This window comes from Rhinatrema bivittatum, chromosome 6, assembly GCF_901001135.1.
Source record: "Rhinatrema bivittatum chromosome 6, aRhiBiv1.1, whole genome shotgun sequence".
Taxonomy (NCBI): Eukaryota; Metazoa; Chordata; class Amphibia; order Gymnophiona; family Rhinatrematidae; genus Rhinatrema; species Rhinatrema bivittatum.
The window spans coordinates 15,330,149-15,348,666 of record NC_042620.1 but is presented as its reverse complement, the minus strand read 5'-3'; the positions used below and the strand labels follow the sequence as shown (position 1 = coordinate 15,348,666).

The 18,518-nt window shown below is 53.8% G+C and overlaps 1 protein-coding gene across 1 annotated transcript in view; it reads right to left on the bottom strand.

Moving 5' to 3' along the window:
* Positions 1-18,518, bottom strand: part of TNS1 (tensin 1) — a gene marked incomplete in the record, with an annotated part of 1,098,810 nt that overhangs the window by 14,194 nt on the left and 1,066,098 nt on the right. The window contains 5 exon segments of the mRNA XM_029605104.1: positions 877-906; positions 1,850-1,918; positions 5,040-5,208; positions 8,241-8,312; positions 12,558-12,635. Coding sequence (XP_029460964.1) covers positions 877-906; positions 1,850-1,918; positions 5,040-5,208; positions 8,241-8,312; positions 12,558-12,635 — 418 coding nt within the window.

Here is an 18,518-nt window from a genome sequence, read left to right as displayed (position 1 = left end):
CAGGGCAGGGATGCTCTGCTGCTGCCACCGATACAACCTGCTGGCCTCCAGCCCTCCAGGAAAGAGTCTGCATGCACAGCTTATTGGTCCAGCTGAAGGCACAAAGACGGCTGGGAGTGAATGTTTTCCAGCTGAGACTCTCTCTGATCTGAAGACAGCAGCCCCGCTGATTAACAAAAGGGGAGCACCTTCTAGTGGCTGAACAGAGGCCTCTCTGTTCCTTCTCAGCTGCAGGTCTGACCTCCTACCACTAGGGGTTCAAGTATTCACCCTGGCTCATGGTACGGCATTGAATGAACACAGCTATTCTGCGTGGATGGAAGGAAGGAGGGAGTCTTGCCCATCACACAACACTGATATCTACCAAGAGGCGACGTGTGCACTTGGATTGGGTTCTGAGGGAAACCGTGGTGCTGGGTCTCACACCTAGGGGACTGACACATCACTATGGCTGGGCTAGATCCGGGGGCTGGTGACGGGGGAGAAGAGGAAACACCCCGTCGAGTTGGGAACGAAGGCTCACGGTGGCACAGCACAAGCTGGAGAAGATTAACCCTGGACTGGAAACGAGGGGTGGCACACCTTGCCCAGCTCAACCCAAAGAGGCTGACCCAGCCATGGTTTTGTCCCATTGCATGCAGGGAGTTGTAGTTAGGATAGCTGTATCTCCCTGCATGCAATGGAGCGAAACCAGGACTGGCTCAGCCGCACTAGTGAAAACCCAGAGAAGAGGCAGGCTGGGGAGGGCTAATGAAGAGCCCCCTCGTCCCACTCTCCTGGGAACATGCAGCGGCGTGAGCCAGGGGAAGGGAGGAAGCACGAGCAATAGTCTCCAGTAACATCCACAGTACGTAAACCAGGAAAGGCACTACTTACTTGGCAGGACCGCCATCTGCCTTGTTCCATCTAAGACAGAACAGAAAGAACAAGGAAAGAGAATTACGTTTTGCTTTTCTACCTGTAAGGGCCAGCCGGGTAGCAGGGGCTGAGCGGAGTAAGGAAGATTATCCCAGGGGCTGAGCCACTGCTGGAGACTTGCGCCTTCTCGTCCGCCGTGGTCCGGGGCCTGTAATCCCGATTCCTCTGAGAAGAACCGGGACTTGAGTCGCACTCCCACTAGGGTTACCAGAGGGCTCTAGGTCACCAGGCAGGGCCTCAAACAGCCCCCCCCGCTTCCCGCATGGAATTGTAGTTCTGACGCCCCCCCCCCCCCCCCTTGATTTGTACGGACAGGGAGGGTAAGAGAAAACCAGTACCGGCTAAGGCTTGTCCGTGGTGGCCTACGGCCATCAAGTTAACATGCACTGGCTGCAAAAGGGCAGAGCTGGCTTCAGGGCCGGACAGTAAGGAGCTCTGCCACTTCTGAATCCAGGATCAGGAGCGAGCTCGGAATGGGACTCTCTACTGTATCAGCAGGGGATGCTGCGAGGCAGGCGTGAGGGGCGCTGGCAGAGCTGTGGGGGGGGGGGGGGGGGGTCTCAGTACTGGAACAGCAGGAGGTGCCGTGGGCCCAGGCGTGAGGGGCGCTGGCAGAGCTGTGGGGGGGGGGGGTCTCAGTACTGGAATAGAAGGAGGTGCCGTGGGCCCAGGCGTGAGGGGCACTGGCAGAGCTGTGGAGGGGGGGGGGTCTCAGTACTGGAATAGAAGGAGGTGCCGTGGGCCCAGGCGTGAGGGGCACTGGCAGAGCTGTGGGGGGGGGGGGTCTCAGTACTGGAACAGTAGGAGGTGCCGTGGGCCCAGGCGTGAGGGGCACTGGGCAGAGCTGTGTGTGTGTGTGTGGGTGAGAGCCCAGGACCGGAAGAGAGGGGTAAAAGAACCCCCTGGTCGGTTTTGATTCTATAAAACTCACTTTCTTTCCTGTGGATCAAGGTCGCAGAAGGTGACTGTGCTCAGAGGGTAATGTCGTCTGAAGAAGAGTCTGCACCACAGAGAGGAGAGAAACACAGTTAGCAGAGGCGGGTCCGGAGAACACACAGCTTACCCAGTTCACGGAGACGGCGGGGAGGACGAGTGCGGTCGTATGTAAATTCACATTCAGGAGCCCCCATGTGAACGGACGTAATTCCTATAGCCCTCGCTGAAGCTGTACAAAGCGCAGCCTGGCGGCTCTCAAGCAGAATCAGGGATCAGCAAAACACGATCTCTCGATCAGCTCATGCTTGACGGGGCCGTAGGAGCTCCTGGGGGAGGGGGTCGTGGCTGCTGGGCCACGGGAGAGCTGCTAACCTGGGCACTACTCCTTCCGAATATCAGAGGCGCCACTCACCACTGCCGTTTATAATAAAACCCAACGCAGCCTGCAAGGAATGCCAGCACACATGCTCTACCCCGAAACCTGGGGCCTGTCGCACGGGCTCGCTGCTCGATAGCAGGCTGGCATTCCCGAGCCACTGAAGGCCTATTCCTGCTTTTTCGGCTGCGTAACCCAGCCCCCACGGGTCCATGTGTCCCGGTGAGCCGCATATTCTGCGCCTGCTATCGGTAAGAGATGTGCGTGTGCGTGTGTGTATGTGTGTGTGCGTGCGTGCGTGTGCGTGCGTGCGTGTGTGTGTGTGCGTGTGTGCGTAGCGGATGGATCTAGGCACCAAGGGGGGGAATTTTCTAAGGCTTCGGTGCCTTTTAAAAAATAAGATAGAGTTAGCCTGCCCACATCAGCCCTATCTGGGTAAGTGGAAATAAAGCCCACACCTCTGTCCTCTTAGTAAAGCCAGGCTGCAGAGGTGAGCTTAGAAACCATGCAGCCTCCTGCCTAAGCTGCAGTAATGCGTGATCAACAGCGTGCGTTTACTGTGCATTAAATCGCCTCAGCGCGGCACAAACCTGCGTGAAACTGGCACGCTTTGTGCAACTTCCTGGCTCTCAAAGCCCTGCGTGCTCCCAGGCTTTCAGGGCCGGAATTTTAAGGGGCTGCACATCCACAAAAAAAAAAAGCCCCCTCACCAAGAAATATCTGGGGACCCCTCTCCCAACTGCCCTCCTGCACCTCTGCTAGCCTCTCAGGCCCCATCCTCCACTTGACAAAAACTGACCCCCGACTCTCTCCCTCCCTCCAGACTAGCTAGAAATTCTGGGGGTGCACCGGGGGCAAGAGCGACCCCCACTGGCTCCTACCCCGCCGCTATCATTTTTAAATCCGGTGCTGGATGAATCCTTTCCCTCGCTTTAGTAAAATCCCACGGTACAAATATGGCACTTTAGCAGACAGACATTTCAGGGACGGTGTTTAGAGGCATTCGGCTGGATAACTCACAAGTTAATCTGCCTAAATGTCAACTTTTGAATATTTTGAACCCTTATAAACTGTGGCTGGATAACCTAGGGGTATCCCGAGGCCATTTCTGGGATGGGTTAGGTCAGCTGGATAATCTCCCCGGCCTACACTGGGCGTGCTGTACGGCAGCCCTAAAGTTAGCCAGGTAACGCCTGCACCACCACCTAATTTCCCTCCACAGGCAGCCGGATAAGGTTTTAGTCCAGGCAGACAGTGAATATTGACCTTATCATTGCCAAGAACGTCAGAACATGACAGGCGATTCTGATTTTCAGCACTAGGCACCTACAGGCCAATATTCAGTGGATTGGATCAACGTCCCACTGAAGATCCCCGATTAAAGTTACCTGACTATTAACCACAGCCAGATAACTTTAAGCATCGCCGGATATTCTTTTGAATATCGCCAGTTATGTATAAAGTCATCCGGCCACGGTTAGCTGGGTAACTTTACACTTAACTGGCTGTAAAGTGTAAAGTTACCCAGCTAACCGTGGCCGAATAACTTTATACATAACTGGCGATATTCAAAAGAATATCCGGCGATGCTTAAAGTTATCCGGCTGTGGTTAATAGTCAGGTAACTTTAATCGGGGATCTTCAGTGGGACGTTGATCCAATCCACTGAATATTGGCCTGTAGGTGCCTAGTGCTGAAAATCAGAATGGCCTGTCATGTTCTGATGAGGTCTGCCTGGACTATAACCTTATCCGGCTGCCTGTGGAGGGATATTCGGTGGTGGTGCAGGCGTTACCTGGCTAACTTTAGGGCTGCCGTACAGCACGCCCAGCGTAGGCCGGGGAGATTATCCAGCTGACCTAACCCGTCCCAGAAATGGCCTCGGGATACCCCTAGGTTATCCAGCCACAGTTTATAAGGGTTCAAAATATTCAAAAGTTGACATTTAGGCAGATTAACTTGTGAGTTATCCAGCCGAATGCCTCTAAACACCGTCCCTGAAATCTCTGTCTGCTAAAGTGCCATATTTATGCTGTGGGATTTTACTAAAGCGAGGGAAAGGATTCATCCAGCACCGGATTTAAAAATGATAGCGGCGGGGTAGGAGAGCCAGTGCCCATCCCCTGAACGTAGCCGGTTTTATTAAGGTTACTTTAAAAAAAAAAAAAAACATTGCGGACCGACAGGGCCCAAACTCATCCCCCGCGCCCCCCCCCCCTACCCGAATTCCCAAGGCCCCTATGGGGTCAAACTTGCCGCCCCTCTCCAAAACGGCCCATTTCACTGCTAACCCCCCCAACTTCATAGAGCCTGGAGTCCCCCCTGCTCCCTGCTTTTATTTTATAGGCGAATCTCGCTCTCTCCGGCCCCTCCTCTTCCGGATGGCCGGCGCTCCCGTCCTGCTCGTAGCGCTGCTGCTGCCGCCGCCACATTAATTCCACCACAACCTGTGAACGCCGCTGGGGTGGAATCAACACGTTCTCTAAACTTAATTAAAAACGGCAGAAATTAATTTGAAATAACAGGGAAAGGTGTGGCCCCGGGGTTCCCTGCACCCTTAAATCATGGGTGCAAGAAGCTGGAAGGGGGTAGGACAGGGGGGGGGGGGTGGGAGCATGTCTCATCCTGCCCCGTCTCTTCGAGGCACTCGCCACGGTTACGGACAGGACGGCGCGCAAGATGACCCCCTGGGCCTGGTGCAGAAGCCCCCACCGGGCAGGGAGAGTACTTTCATGGTAAATCCGGCAGCCTGCGTGCGCGCCACCGAGTCCTCCCACACAGTGACAAGCAGCGTCCCAGCGGCTCTTACTTTCTTTGGTTGTCTGTTAAGGTGATGCCCTGCGCGGACACTTTGAAGTGGACGACGGTGGCAGCCGGTGGGGGATCCGCGGCCAGCGTCTCGCTGATCGTCTTGGCGATGGCTTGCGGCCCCGTCAGGGACTCCATGTCCACCGAGTTGACAAAAAGCACGTTGCAGGCTGGAAGGAGGAAAGAAAGGGTCAGGGAGGGAGGGCAGGCAGCAGGACGTGAGGAGGGAGCAAACGTGGGATTTCCAAACTGTCCCAGGCTCAGAATGCATTCAACCGTTACATGGAAGCTGCCATCATACTTTGTTTTTCTGCATCAATACAAAAATACCATGTCACTCACACCTAAGACAGGAGGGATCAGGGGATGGGCACAGGGATACAGAGCCTGTCACCTCTAGGAATGGAGGGCTCAGGGGATGGGCACAGGGATACAGAGCCTGTCACCTCTAGGACTGGAGGGATCAGGGGATGGGAGCAGGGATACAGAGCCTGTCACCTCTAGGACTGGAGGGATCAGGGGATGGGCGCAGGGATACAGAGCCTGTCACCTCTAGGACTGGAGGGCACAGGGGATGGGCGCAGGGATACAGAGCCTGTCACCTCTAGGACTGGAGGGCTCAGGGGATGGGCACAGGGATACAGAGCCTGTCACCTCTAGGAATGGAGGGCTCAGGGGATGGGCACAGGGATACAGAGACTGTCACCTCTAGGACTGGAGGGATCAGGGGATGGGCGCAGGGATACAGAGCCTGTCACCTCTAGGACTGGAGGGATCAGGGGATGGGAGCAGGGATACAGAGCCTGTCACCTCTAGGACTGGAGGGCACAGGGGATGGGCGCAGGGATACAGAGCCTGTCACCTCTAGGACTGGAGGGATCAGGGGATGGGAGCAGGGATACAGAGCCTGTCACCTCTAGGACTGGAGGGATCAGGGGATGGGTGCAGGGATACAGAGCCTGTCACCTCTAGGACTGGAGGGATCAGGGGATGGGCGCAGGGGTACAGAGCCTGTCACCTCTAGGACTGGAGGGATCAGGGGATGGGCACAGGGATACAGAGCCTGTCACCTCTAGGACTGGAGGGCACAGGGGATGGGCGCAGGGATACAGAGCCTGTCACCTCTAGGACTGGAGGGCTCAGGGGATGGGCACAGGGATACAGAGCCTGTCACCTCTAGGAATGGAGGGCTCAGGGGATGGGCACAGGGATACAGAGACTGCCACCTCTAGGACTGGAGGGATCAGGGGATGGGCGCAGGGATACAGAGCCTGTCACCTCTAGGACTGGAGGGATCAGGGGATGGGAGCAGGGATACAGAGCCTGTCACCTCTAGGACTGGAGGGCACAGGGGATGGGCGCAGGGATACAGAGCCTGTCACCTCTAGGACTGGAGGGATCAGGGGATGGGAGCAGGGATACAGAGCCTGTCACCTCTAGGACTGGAGGGATCAGGGGATGGGCGCAGGGATACAGAGCCTGTCACCTCTAGGACTGGAGGGCTCAGGGGATGGGCGCAGGGATACAGAGCCTGTCACCTCTAGGACTGGAGGGCTCAGGGGATGGGCGCAGGGATACAGAGCCTGTCACCTCTAGGACTGGAGGGCTCAGGGGATGGGCGCAGGGATACAGAGCCTGTCACCTCTAGGACTGGAGGGCTCAGGGGATGGGGACAGGGATACAGAGCCTGTCACCTCTAGGACTGGAGGGCTCAGGGGATAGGTGCAGGGATACAGAGCCTGTCACCTCTAGGACTGGAGGGATCAGGGGATGGGAGCAGGGATATAGAGCCTGTCACCTCTAGGACTGGAGGGATCAGGGGATGGGCACAGGGATACAGAGCCTGTCACCTCTAGGACTGGAGGGATCAAGGGATGGGCACAGGGATACAGAGCCTGTCACCTCTAGGACTGGAGGATCAGGGGATGGGAGCAGGGATACAGAGCCGGTCACCTCTAGGACTGGAGGGATCAGAGGATGGTCGCAGGGATACAGAGCCTGTCACCTCTAGGACTGCAGGGATCAGGGGATGAGCACAGGGATACAGAGCCTGTCACCTCTAGGACTGGAGGGCTCAGGGGATGGGCACAGGGATACAGAGCCTGTCACCTCTAGGACTGGAGGGTGCAGGGGATGGGAGCAGGGATACAGAGCCTGTCACCTCTAGGACTGGAGGGATCAGGGGATGGGCACAGGGATACAGAGCCTGTCACCTCTAGGACTGGAGGGATCAGGGGATGGGCACAGGGATACAGAGCCTGTCACCTCTAGGACTGGAGGGATCAGGGGATGGGCACAGGGATACAGAGCCTGTCACCTCTAGGACTGGAGGGATCAGGGGATGGGCAGGGATACAGAGCCTGTCACCTCTAGGACTGGAGGGATCAGGGGATGGGCACAGGGATACAGAGCCTGTCACCTCTAGGACTGGAGGGATCAGGGGATGGGAGCAGGGATACAGAGCCTGTCACCTCTAGGACTGGAGGGCTCAGGGGATGGGAGCAGGGATACAGAGCCTGTCACCTCTAGGACTGGAGGGCTCAGGGGATGGGAGCAGGGATACAGAGCCCGTCACCTCTAGGACTGGAGGGATCAGGGGATGGGCGCAGGGATACAGAGCCTGACACCTCTAGGACTGGAGGGATCAGGGAATGGGAGCAGGGATACAGAGCCTGTCACCTCTAGGACTGGAGGGATCAGGGGATGGGAGCAGGGATACAGAGCCTCTCACCTCTAGGACTGGAGGGATCAGCGGATGGGAGCAGGGATACAGAGCCTGTCACCTCTAGGACTGGAGGGATCAGGGGATGGGAGCAGGGATACAGAGCCTGTCACCTCTAAACAGATGGGTCAGACCCAATGTGATAAGGTCTGTTGTTTGACCTGTGTGAAATGAGATCAATCCTCACCTGTCTAAAGCATCCAGTTTTGGGTGAAAAGAACCTTTATACCTATTTTTTTTTATTAATAACTCGGTACAGAGCTCCGGGAGGCCGGTGTGGCAGGTGGAATGGGATTTCTTGATCAGGTGGTGTTTTCCTGCCCGTTCAGAGGGCTTCATTGCTGAAAGCCAGGGGTCGTAGAGTAGGCAATGCTATCCCTGTCCTCTCACAAGTTGGCCAGGCAGGCGTCAGCTTTACTTAAGATGGAGGTGATGGGGCCCCGGGACCCTCCCCCTCTCCCCCCTGCCTGGGATACTCACCCGCTCCCTTGTTCAGCTGGTCCGTGGCTGAAGTGGCCGCGGGGGCCGTCTCTTTCGCTTCTTCTGCGGGATCTTTTGCAGGAACGGGAGGAGAGAAGAATGGGAGTTAGAGAGCGCCCGGGACGCATGGTTCTCCAGCGCATACCCCGCGCGCTCCGGCGTGCTCCCAGGGGACCTCCCAGAAGCCCAGCGATGGCACAATCTGGGGCCTTCGCAGCTGGAAGCATGTCTGGTATTCTTAGCCATTCAAGTGGGGCTACCAGAGTCCCCTCCGTGGCCACTGTCTCAGAAACTCTGACAGGTCGCCTCTTAAAGCCTTTCATTTAGTTGGACAGCGTGGCAATGATCAGTTTATACAGGGCCATACAGCACACAACATTTATATCAGGGGCATACAGCACACAACATTATTAGTAGGGCTAGGAAATAACTGCATTTCTCTTTTAAATTAAAATAATAAAGTCCATTTCTGAAATGTTCTTTTCTCCCAGTTTTGGCCAAAAGCTAAACTCCACTGCTGCGGCTCCCAGACTGCTGTGAGGAAGGAAACCTCCACGGGTTAAGATTGGCCACTAGCCCTCGTGACATGAACGCCCATCTGCCCGCTCAGAAGTCTCTGCTTGGTTACTGCTCCCCTCGATGCAGGTTTGTGCAAGTTACGGGACTGCCTCGTCCTGACAGGGCTCAAGGCCGGCCTAGAGGTGCACAGCTGCTGATGGGCCACACCGTGCGAGCCAATAGGACTGCTACACGGGTCCGGAGAAAGGCTTGACCAGCCCTGCAACCTGAACGCTTTCCATCAGTCTGAAGCTCGTCTGGAAGCCGGGGACTCGGTGTTCAGCTCTCAGAGGCATCGGCACAGTCTGACACCAGCATTACCCTGACAGAGTGGCAGAGTCCTGAGCAAATATGGCAAAGCCCTTACATTCACAGTCAGCCTGCAAAGCCCGGATCTTACTGGCCAACAAGACGCAGGGGCTATTTTAGCACCTCATCTGCACCTGCTGCTTAGCTCCAAATGTGGCTTCCACTAATGAGCAATTTCTTTCTTCTCACAAACACCCAAGTCTTTTACTTTTTATTTCTGAAGGAAAGAACATCCTAATCTTTGTACTTGTGCAGACTGGAAGGACGCGTCTCGGAAACGGAAGCAACCTTTGACCCATCACTCAGGCCTGGGCCGACTGACGCGAGCAGGCCTCGCTGTGCTAGTTTGTGGTGCTACCTGGACTGGCCACTAGAGGTCAGACTAAGAGCAGGACGTGGCCCTGGAGGCAGAGAGTGCGAGGGCGTTTCCATTGTCCATTTCTCAGTGTCAATCAACTAGAAACACATGGTCAGTGCATTTCTTATGTAAAAACTAACCCTAACCTGCCACTCTGACTGACGGCACACACAATCTGGCATTATAGCAGCGATGGGCTAAGTTCCCATGTGAGGGTGGAAAACAGCAGCTTCATACATCACTGATGAAACGGTAAATCCTCAGCTCGCAGTACATGGGTCATATTACAGGTCACCAAAACACCATTCCCAGAATCACTGCCCGGTGCAGTGTGTCAGCACGTCTCAGAGGCAGGGAGCTTCTTTCTCACTCACACACCATTCCCAGTATCACAGCCCGGTGCAGTGTGTCTGCACACCTCAGAGGCAGGGAGCTTCTCTCTCACTCGCACACCATTCCCAGTATCACGGCCCGGTGCAGTGTGTCTGCACATCTCAGAGGCAGGGAGCTTCTCTCTCACTCACACACCATTCCCAGTATCACAGCCCGGTGCAGTGTGTCTGCACATCTCAGAGGCAGGGAGCTTCTCTCTCACTCACACACCATTCCCGGTATCACAGCCCGGTGCAGTGTGTCTGCACATCTCAGAGGCAGGGAGCTTCTCTCTCACTCACACACCATTCCCAGTATCACAGCACGGTGCAGTGTATTTGCACACCTCAGAGGCAGGGAGCTTCTTTCTCACTCACACACCATTCCCAGTATCACAGCCCGTGCAGTGTGTCAGCACGTCTCATAGGCAGGGAGCTTCTCTCTCACTCACACATCATTCCCGGTATCACAGCCCGTGCAGTGTGTCAGCACGTCTCATAGGCAGGGAGCTTCTCTCTCACTCATGCACCATTCCCAGTATCACAGCCCGGTGCAGTGTGTCTGCACATCTCAGAGGCAGGGAGCTTCTCTCTCACTCACACACCATTCCCAGTATCACAGCACGGTGCAGTGTATTTGCACACCTCAGAGGCAGGGAGCTTCTTTCTCACTCACACACCATTCCCAGTATCACAGCCCGTGCAGTGTGTCAGCACGTCTCATAGGCAGGGAGCTTCTCTCTCACTCACACATCATTCCCGGTATCACAGCCCGTGCAGTGTGTCAGCACGTCTCAGAGGCAGGGAGCTTCTCTCTCACTCACACACCATTCCCAGTTTCACGGCCCGGTGCAGTGTGTCTGCACATCTCAGAGGCAGGGAGCTTCTCTCTCACACACACTATTCTCAGTATCACTGCCCAGTGCAGTGTGTCTGCACATCTCAGAGGCAGGGAGCTTCTCTCTCTCTCACACACCATTCCCGGTATCACAGCCCGGTGCAGTGTGTGTGCACATCTCAGAGGCAGGGAGCTTCTCTCTCACACACACTATTCTCAGTATCACTGCCCAGTGCAGTGTGTATGCACATCTCAGAGGCAGGGAGCTTCTCTCTCTCTCACACACCATTCCCGGTATCACAGCCCGGTGCAGTTTGTCTGCATGTCTCAGGGGCAGGGAGCTTCTCTCTCACACACACACCATTCCCGGTATCACAGCGCGGTGCAGTGTGTCTGCACACCTCAGAGGCAGGGAGCTTCTCCCTCACTCGCACACCATTCCCAGTATCACGGCCCGGTGCACTGTGTCTGCACATCTCAGAGGCAGGGAGCTTCTCTCTCACTCACACACCATTCCCGGTATCACAGCCCTGTGCAGTGTGTCTGCACGTCTCAGAGGCAGGGAGCTTCTCTCTCACTCACACACCATTCCCGGTATCACAGCACGGTGCAGTGTATTTGCACACCTCAGAGGCAGGGAGCTTCTCTCTCACTCACACACCATTCCCGGTATCACAGCCCGGTGCAGTGTGTCTGCACATCTCAGAGGCAGGGAGCTTCTCTCTCACTCACACACCATTCCCAGTATCACAGCACGGTGCAGTGTATTTGCACACCTCAGAGGCAGGGAGCTTCTCTCTCACTCACACACCATTCCCGGTATCACAGCCCGGTGCAGTGTGTCTGCACGTCTCAGAGGCAGGGAGCTTCTCTCTCACTCACACACCATTCCTGGTATCACAGCCCGGTGCAGTGTTTCTGCACATCTCAGAGGCAGGGAGCTTCTCTCTCACTCACACACCATTCCCGGTATCACAGCCCGGTGCAGTGTGTCTGCACATCTCAGAGGCAGGGAGCTTCTCTCTCACTCACACACCATTCCCGGTATCACAGCCCGGTGCAGTGGGTCTGCACATCTCAGGGGCAGGGAGCTTCTCTCTCACTCACGCACCATTCCCGGTATCACAGCCCGGCGCAGTGTGTCTGCACATCTCAGGGGCAGGGAGCTTCTCCCTCAGTCACGCACCATTCCCGGTATCACAGCCCGGTGCAGTGTGTCTGCACATCTCAGAGGCAGGGAGCTTCTCTCTCACTCACACACCATTCCTGGTATCAGAGCCTGGTGCTATGGTGTGCTGGCTTAGATTCCCCCCCCTACCTCGTCTGCAGGCTCTGGTATCCCTACATTTCAGCACTCTGTACCTAAACCGTGACCTCAACACTTTTTATCTTTCTGTTGGGTGATGAGATATGAAGTCCCTGAAGGAAAAGTCCACAAACAGTTTTTAGCCAGGTAAACCTGGGAAAGCCAGCGCTTATCCCTGGGAGTGAGATACAATAAAAAGATAAACTCTGACGGGCTCTGTGATCCAGACTGGGCACTGTCAGAGAGAGAATGCTGGGCTCGATGACTTTGGTCTGACCCTGCATGGCACCTCCCACCTACTGAGTCCAAGTCTCCTATGAATTTCTGTCTGTGAGAGATGGGTGATATCTATGCCCTACTGTTAAGAGAGCAGAGGTCCTGAAGGCCTCAGCTACTGAGCTCCCTGCTACCCTTTTCTCTGTGCTCCCCCTCCTTCCACGATCACTCCCGGACTACTCGTTGAAGTTGAACACCCAGATACATGGTAGATTCTGACGACCCTTCCCACAGAAAGACGTACCCGATCAGGTCAATCTTGGACACATTGCCCTGCAGCCTGCGAAGATGAAGCCCTTACCTTGGCTGGGAACGACCAGTTTGCAGGGCAGTGCCAGCGGCGTCATGGAGTGTTGGTACACCAGAGCTGAGAGAGAGCCTGCAGGGAAGGAAAACCAACGTGAGGAGAGAGTGGGCTGCAGAGGGAGCTACAACCTGTTAACAGTCGCAGGGGGAGCGCAGCTGAAAAGCTACATGGTACCTGAGGGGGGCGATTTTTGACAGACCACCTGGGGGGCGAAGTTGGACCTGCTAGGCAGTTTTAGAAACAGAAATATACAGAACATAGAAATATGACTGCAGAAAAAGGAGCAGCCTCGATGATCTGCCCATCCACACAACTGCTCAACTCATCAATCCCTGCCACTCCCTCGGAGATCCCCTGTGTTTATCCTGTGCTTTCCTAAACTCAGGCACTGTCCTGGTCTCCACCACCTCTGCTGGGAGGCCGTTCCATGCATGCACCCCCCTCTCTGTAATGAAATACTTCCTCAGTCTACCCCCTTTTACCCTCATCCCATGACTCCTTGCTCCAGACTCCCCTTTCTGTTGAAGGGGTCCCACTACCTGTGCATTGCTACCTCGGAGGCATTTAAATCTCTCCATCATATCTTTACTCTCTATCATCTTTCTTCTTTTGGGGAAGATGTTTAGATCTTTAAGTCTATCCCCATAACACAGGTACCCCGATTTGTTGTTTATGGTCATGTCCTAAAATCAAGGCCTCTCGGTCCAGTCTCATTCATAAACGTAGGTGTAATGACAGGTAAGGCGATCCAGAGTTTGATTATATGTGGTAGATCAGCATATCTTAATTGGTAAATATCATAAACTGTTACTGGCCATTCTTAATTGCAAAGAAATGCATTCTTGTTGACTGGTTGAAAACAGCGCTCCCATGTTTCTGGAGTGGTCCAAGCAAATGGTGGATTTTGTATCTATGGAATATCGCTCTGCCTTTCTGATGTCCTCTAAATGCTATGCACATTTCTAGCAAATTTGGAGATCAAGAGGTCCACTGTCAAAAGCATTTAACTCAGAAAGTTATCCGGCTAAACCAAGATTTGGGTACGTACCCCACTAAATTCTAGCTGGAAAGAATTTCGCTGGATAAATTAAGGGTTTGCCGGGGGCATAACTGAGAGTCAGATAAGCCAGATAAGTTACCAGCTAGCTCTGTCCTAAAGTAAACCGGATAAACTTATCCAGCTAATTTTAAGATAGCTGGATATATTCAATGGCGTGACTGCACCTCTGAATATATAGGCTACACCAGCCAGATAACTTTATCCAGCTAACTGGTCGAGCTGCCAGTGGCTGAATATGAACTGCCATATATTCATAAGCTTCTTAAGAAAAGTGAGAGCTATTAGTTCTCTCTCTCTCTCTCTCTTGTTTTTCGGTTTTGATTTGTAATCAGGGAAAAATCATTGTCTGTTGTTGATGTGCCCTGCTATTCGTTTTGTGCACATTTATCAATGACTAATAAACAAGTTAAACCTAAGTCTCTCCCCCTATGCTTTAGAACGAAGACCACCGACCGTGTTAGTAGCCCCCTCTGGACCAGCTCCATCCTGTTTAGATCCTTCTGAAGGTGCGGACTCCAGAACTGTACTCAGTATCCAAGTGAGGTCTCATCAGGCACCCATACTGGGGCAGTGTCACCTCCCTTTTTCTGCTGACCGTTCCTCTCCCTATGCAGCTAAGCATCTTTCCGACTTTTACCGTCGCTTTATCCACCTTTATGGCTATCATGAGATCATCAGATGCAGTTCCCCCAGATCTCGTTCTTCTGTCATATGCAGAATTTCACCCCCTAGAAGGTACCAGTCTTTTGGGGTTTTGCATTTTTAGCGTTAAATCTTAGCTGCCGGTCTCTAAACCATTCCTCGAGCTTTGCTAGAAGGCATCCTCTTGCTTTCCCCTGGCTGTCTACCCTGTTGCACGTTTTAATATCATCTACAAAATGACCCATCTTTCTCGATAATCCTTCTGCGACGTTGCTCATAAGAAAGCGTTGAAAAGAACCGACGCGACCACCGGTCACTGCGGCACCCTGCTAATAATGAACTCCATCTACCGCTACTCCGTGGCGTCCCCCACTCAGCCTGTTCCCAAGCCAGTCAGGCACGCTAGAAGCCATCCCAGGGGCGCATCGTTTTATTTAGAAATCTTTAGGTGCAGAACCGTTTCAGAGGCCTTCCTGAAATCCAAGCTCTCCCTTGATCCAACTCCCTGCTCACCCAATCAAAGAAACCGATCTTGCCATTCACTGGATTTCAGAAACCGCTCCAGCCTCTGTTTTGGCAGCGATTGAATTTGCTCACTCCGATACGCAGAGTTTTTCTTGAAAATTTGCTTCTATGAATAGCTGGAGACAAAGGTCCCCATGGATTTGGCACCTCATTTTTCTGTGGGTGGAAGAAAGGGCTGGGGGGAATACACACACGGATTTATAAAAAACATTCTGCCCCCAAGATGGCTCCTTTTTAAAGCAGTTATTTACAACAACCTCCTGCCATCACAGCCAGGCATTTTGTGAAGACCCGTGGGGCTGACGCTAGCCCAAACGGCAACACCTGATACTGGAAGTGCAGTTTTCCCAGCATGAACCAGAGATACTTCCGGTGACTTGGGAAGATGTCGTTGTGGGTGTAAGCGTCCTTTACTTCCAGGGCGCATAGCCAGTCCCCTTTTCCTTTCTGATAAATCTGTTCAAGGCCCTTAGGTCTAGGATGGGATGGAGTCCTCCTGTTTTCTTCAGGAAGTACCTGAACTAAAATCCTTACTCTCTTGGCCTGGTGGCTCAACCGCTCTGGCCATTAAGAGGGAGGAGAGCTCCATTAATAATACATCCTGATGAGCTACCAGCCCCCATAACAGGCTTGGAGGGCAATTTGGCAGGGCATCTAATAGGTTCAATCAGTACTCTTGATGGACAATGGAAAGAACCCATTGGTCTGAGGTTACACTGGGCCACTGGTTTGCAAAGAACCGCAGCCTGTCCCCTGACTGGCAGATCCATCGCTCTGGGTATGGGTAACTGGACTATGCTCCCTACGACCCAGTCAAAACCCCATCCTTGGAGTTGACCGAGGAGCCGGCTGGGCCTTGGGGACTCTCTGCTGCCTGAGATGGCTGCTGGAGTCCTGATGCTGCTGACGTGAGCGAGGGGGCGGAGGATAGCACTTCCTCTGGTGAAAGAAAGACTTCTTCTATCCCGATCCTGCCGACCTCCTAGCACAGGAGGATGAGTCCGGAGTGCTGGCGGAGAGTCGTTGGAGGGTTTCATGGTGGTCCTGGAGCTGGGCCACCGCATCCCTCACCCTATCTCCAAAGAGATTCTCCCCAGGACACGGCACATCAGCGAGTCTTTCCTGTACCTCTGGTTGGGGATCTGAGGCCCGTTCCCATGGCATTCTGTGGGCACCAATTTCTGCTGCAGAGACCCTCAGTGCCATCTCAAAACATCATAGGCCGCTCAGACCTCATGTTGTCTGCACTTAAGACCCTTCCGTACCAGATGCTGCTGAGGCAACTGCTGGCCACCTCCTGCACCTGCTTCCAGATGTCCCACGAGTACTGGTTCATGTAGCGCTGGTAGGAGTCCCTGAAAAACCTTCCTCCCAATCGCGTCCATTGCTCTTTGATCCTTCCCCGGGGGCACCGAGGAATGGGCCAGAAACTGCTTGGCTCTCTTGAGAGAGGATTCGACTTATATGAACTATTAGGGAAGCTGTCACTTATCAAACCTTGAGCCTTCTGGACAAGGTATACCCTGGGAGCTGTCTTATTCACGGGAGGCAATGTGAGGGAGTGTTCCCACATCCTCAGCAGTTCTTCTTAAGAATGTTGTGTAGAGCGACCACCAAAATCTCTTTAGGAGGCTCCACAAACTGGAGGATTTCAAGCATTTTGTACTTGGCATCCTCCTCTGTCAGTAACTGAAACAGGATGGCCTCTGCCATCGCCCTCACAAATCCTGCAAAGGTTAAATCCTCAGGTGGAGACTTCCTTCGCTTTTCTGGAGAAGGTTCTGAGGGGAAACCCTCAGAGCCATCAGAGGAGGACTCTGGGATGTCATCAACCAGAGGTCACAGAGGACCTCATTGTCACTGAAATCGGCAGGGGTTGGGGCCCTAGGTGCTTGGCCTTCGTCCAGAGGTGCAGGCGCCGGTGGAGCTGGATGGGGAGCTGCAGGCCTCAACGCCTCAGCCAGCCTAAGTGGAGCTTCCTCCTCTGAGGAACTGGCCACAACCACTGTATCAGCAGGGGGAGGGCTGCGGTGCCCCAACGGGCATCGATGCTAACCCGGGAACCGACCTTAGATGGGTCGGTAAAGTGCCGTTGAGCATATGGAGCTTTTCCAACATGGACGGTGCAGACTCCAATGCCATCTGAGCATGGGACAGATGCCCCGCATTGCCTGCTCGACCATCAGTTGTACTCACCCGCAGAAGCTCCTCCTCAAACACTGCTGATGCCAACAGCAACTTAGAGGAAGGAGTGGTGGCCAGATCCTCTTCAGAACCGAGAGGAGTGGTGGCCAGATCCCCGGCACCAATGGAGGATTGGCTCTCCTCACCGCAGGGCTGCTTCAGGGGCATCACAGCATGAGCTGGATCATCCCCATGCCTGGCACCATGCATCTACGGAGACCGATGCATCTTCAGTTTTCCTCAATGCTCAGCATGGTCTTTCCCTGATGCCAAGGCCGATGATGAGGAACCTGACAACCTCAGCCTGGAGGAGCCTGATGATAGCTGGTCTCCTATGCCCCTATCCGCCGATGTCACCAATGGACCCCGCTGATGTCAGTGGCTCAGTGTCCATCGGTGTGGTTCGTGGCCCTTCAATGCCGATGACACCAATGCCTCGGTCTTCTCTGGCCCAAAAAGACGCTCCATCTTATCAAGCCAAAAACGACATTCTTTTGGGGGTCATCTGGGCATATTTGCGGCAACCCCAGATGTCATGTGATGCCCCAGGCAGAGGACACATTCATCATGGGGGTCCGTGATGGAAATGGTCCTCGGGAACCAAGGGCATGGCTTAAACCCAGACTTATTTATTTATTTATTTAGCACTTTTATATACCGACTTTCCAGTAACAGAGTTACTGATCAATTCGGTTTACATTCTAAACAGAAACATTGACAAGTTAATGTCTTACAATGAACAGGTAGCAGGAACTTGGATACAGATATATGGGGTTAATAACAAATACTACATAACTACAGACTTGGCTGTGATGGGCTGAAATAAACGGGAAGTAAGAACAATATCAATGTTGATGGTTGTCTTTGGCCAGCGGGCACCGAAATACCTCCACCGCGGGGAACCAACCGCGAAAGGAAACTTGCCAATAAATGTCAGAAACCCTGACTAAAAACACTATAGGGAGGACCAAGAGGGACCCATTGTTGAATGCAGGTAAATTGCGTAAAAGCGAAAAAAATGGAAAGTTTTCCAAAAGAGGCCAAAAAGACAAAAAGTTAGCTCACAAGCCACGATGCCTAAGCTCTGCGAAAAAGAGAGACTGAAGAGGAACCCTGCATGGACGCGTGGTATAAGGCATGTGGGCAAGCCCAGGGTGGCGAGTCAAAGTTCTAGAAACTTTGACATAAGTTTTCCGAGTCGGGGCTCCATCTGATGATGTCACCCACCCATGTGTGAGGATTCCCATCCTGCTTATCCTCATTGTAAGTAAGCAGGCCATGACTTATCCAAGTGTCTCTTTCACTGGGCCTGGGGGAGGAGCTGCTGCTTACCCTGTGGCAGAATTGGACATGGGAAAGGCCACTGTGCTGTTCCACAACCCAAGAAGAGCTGGGCAACAATGGACAACAGTGGGCAACAGCTGTGAGCTCTCTACCCAGGGAGAGGGATCACGGGAGGGGAACAGGCAAAGAAGCAGGAGAGAATGAGGAAGAGGAGGGGAGAGAGGGAGAGTAAAGGCGAAAGTGTAAAAAAAATTAAAGCA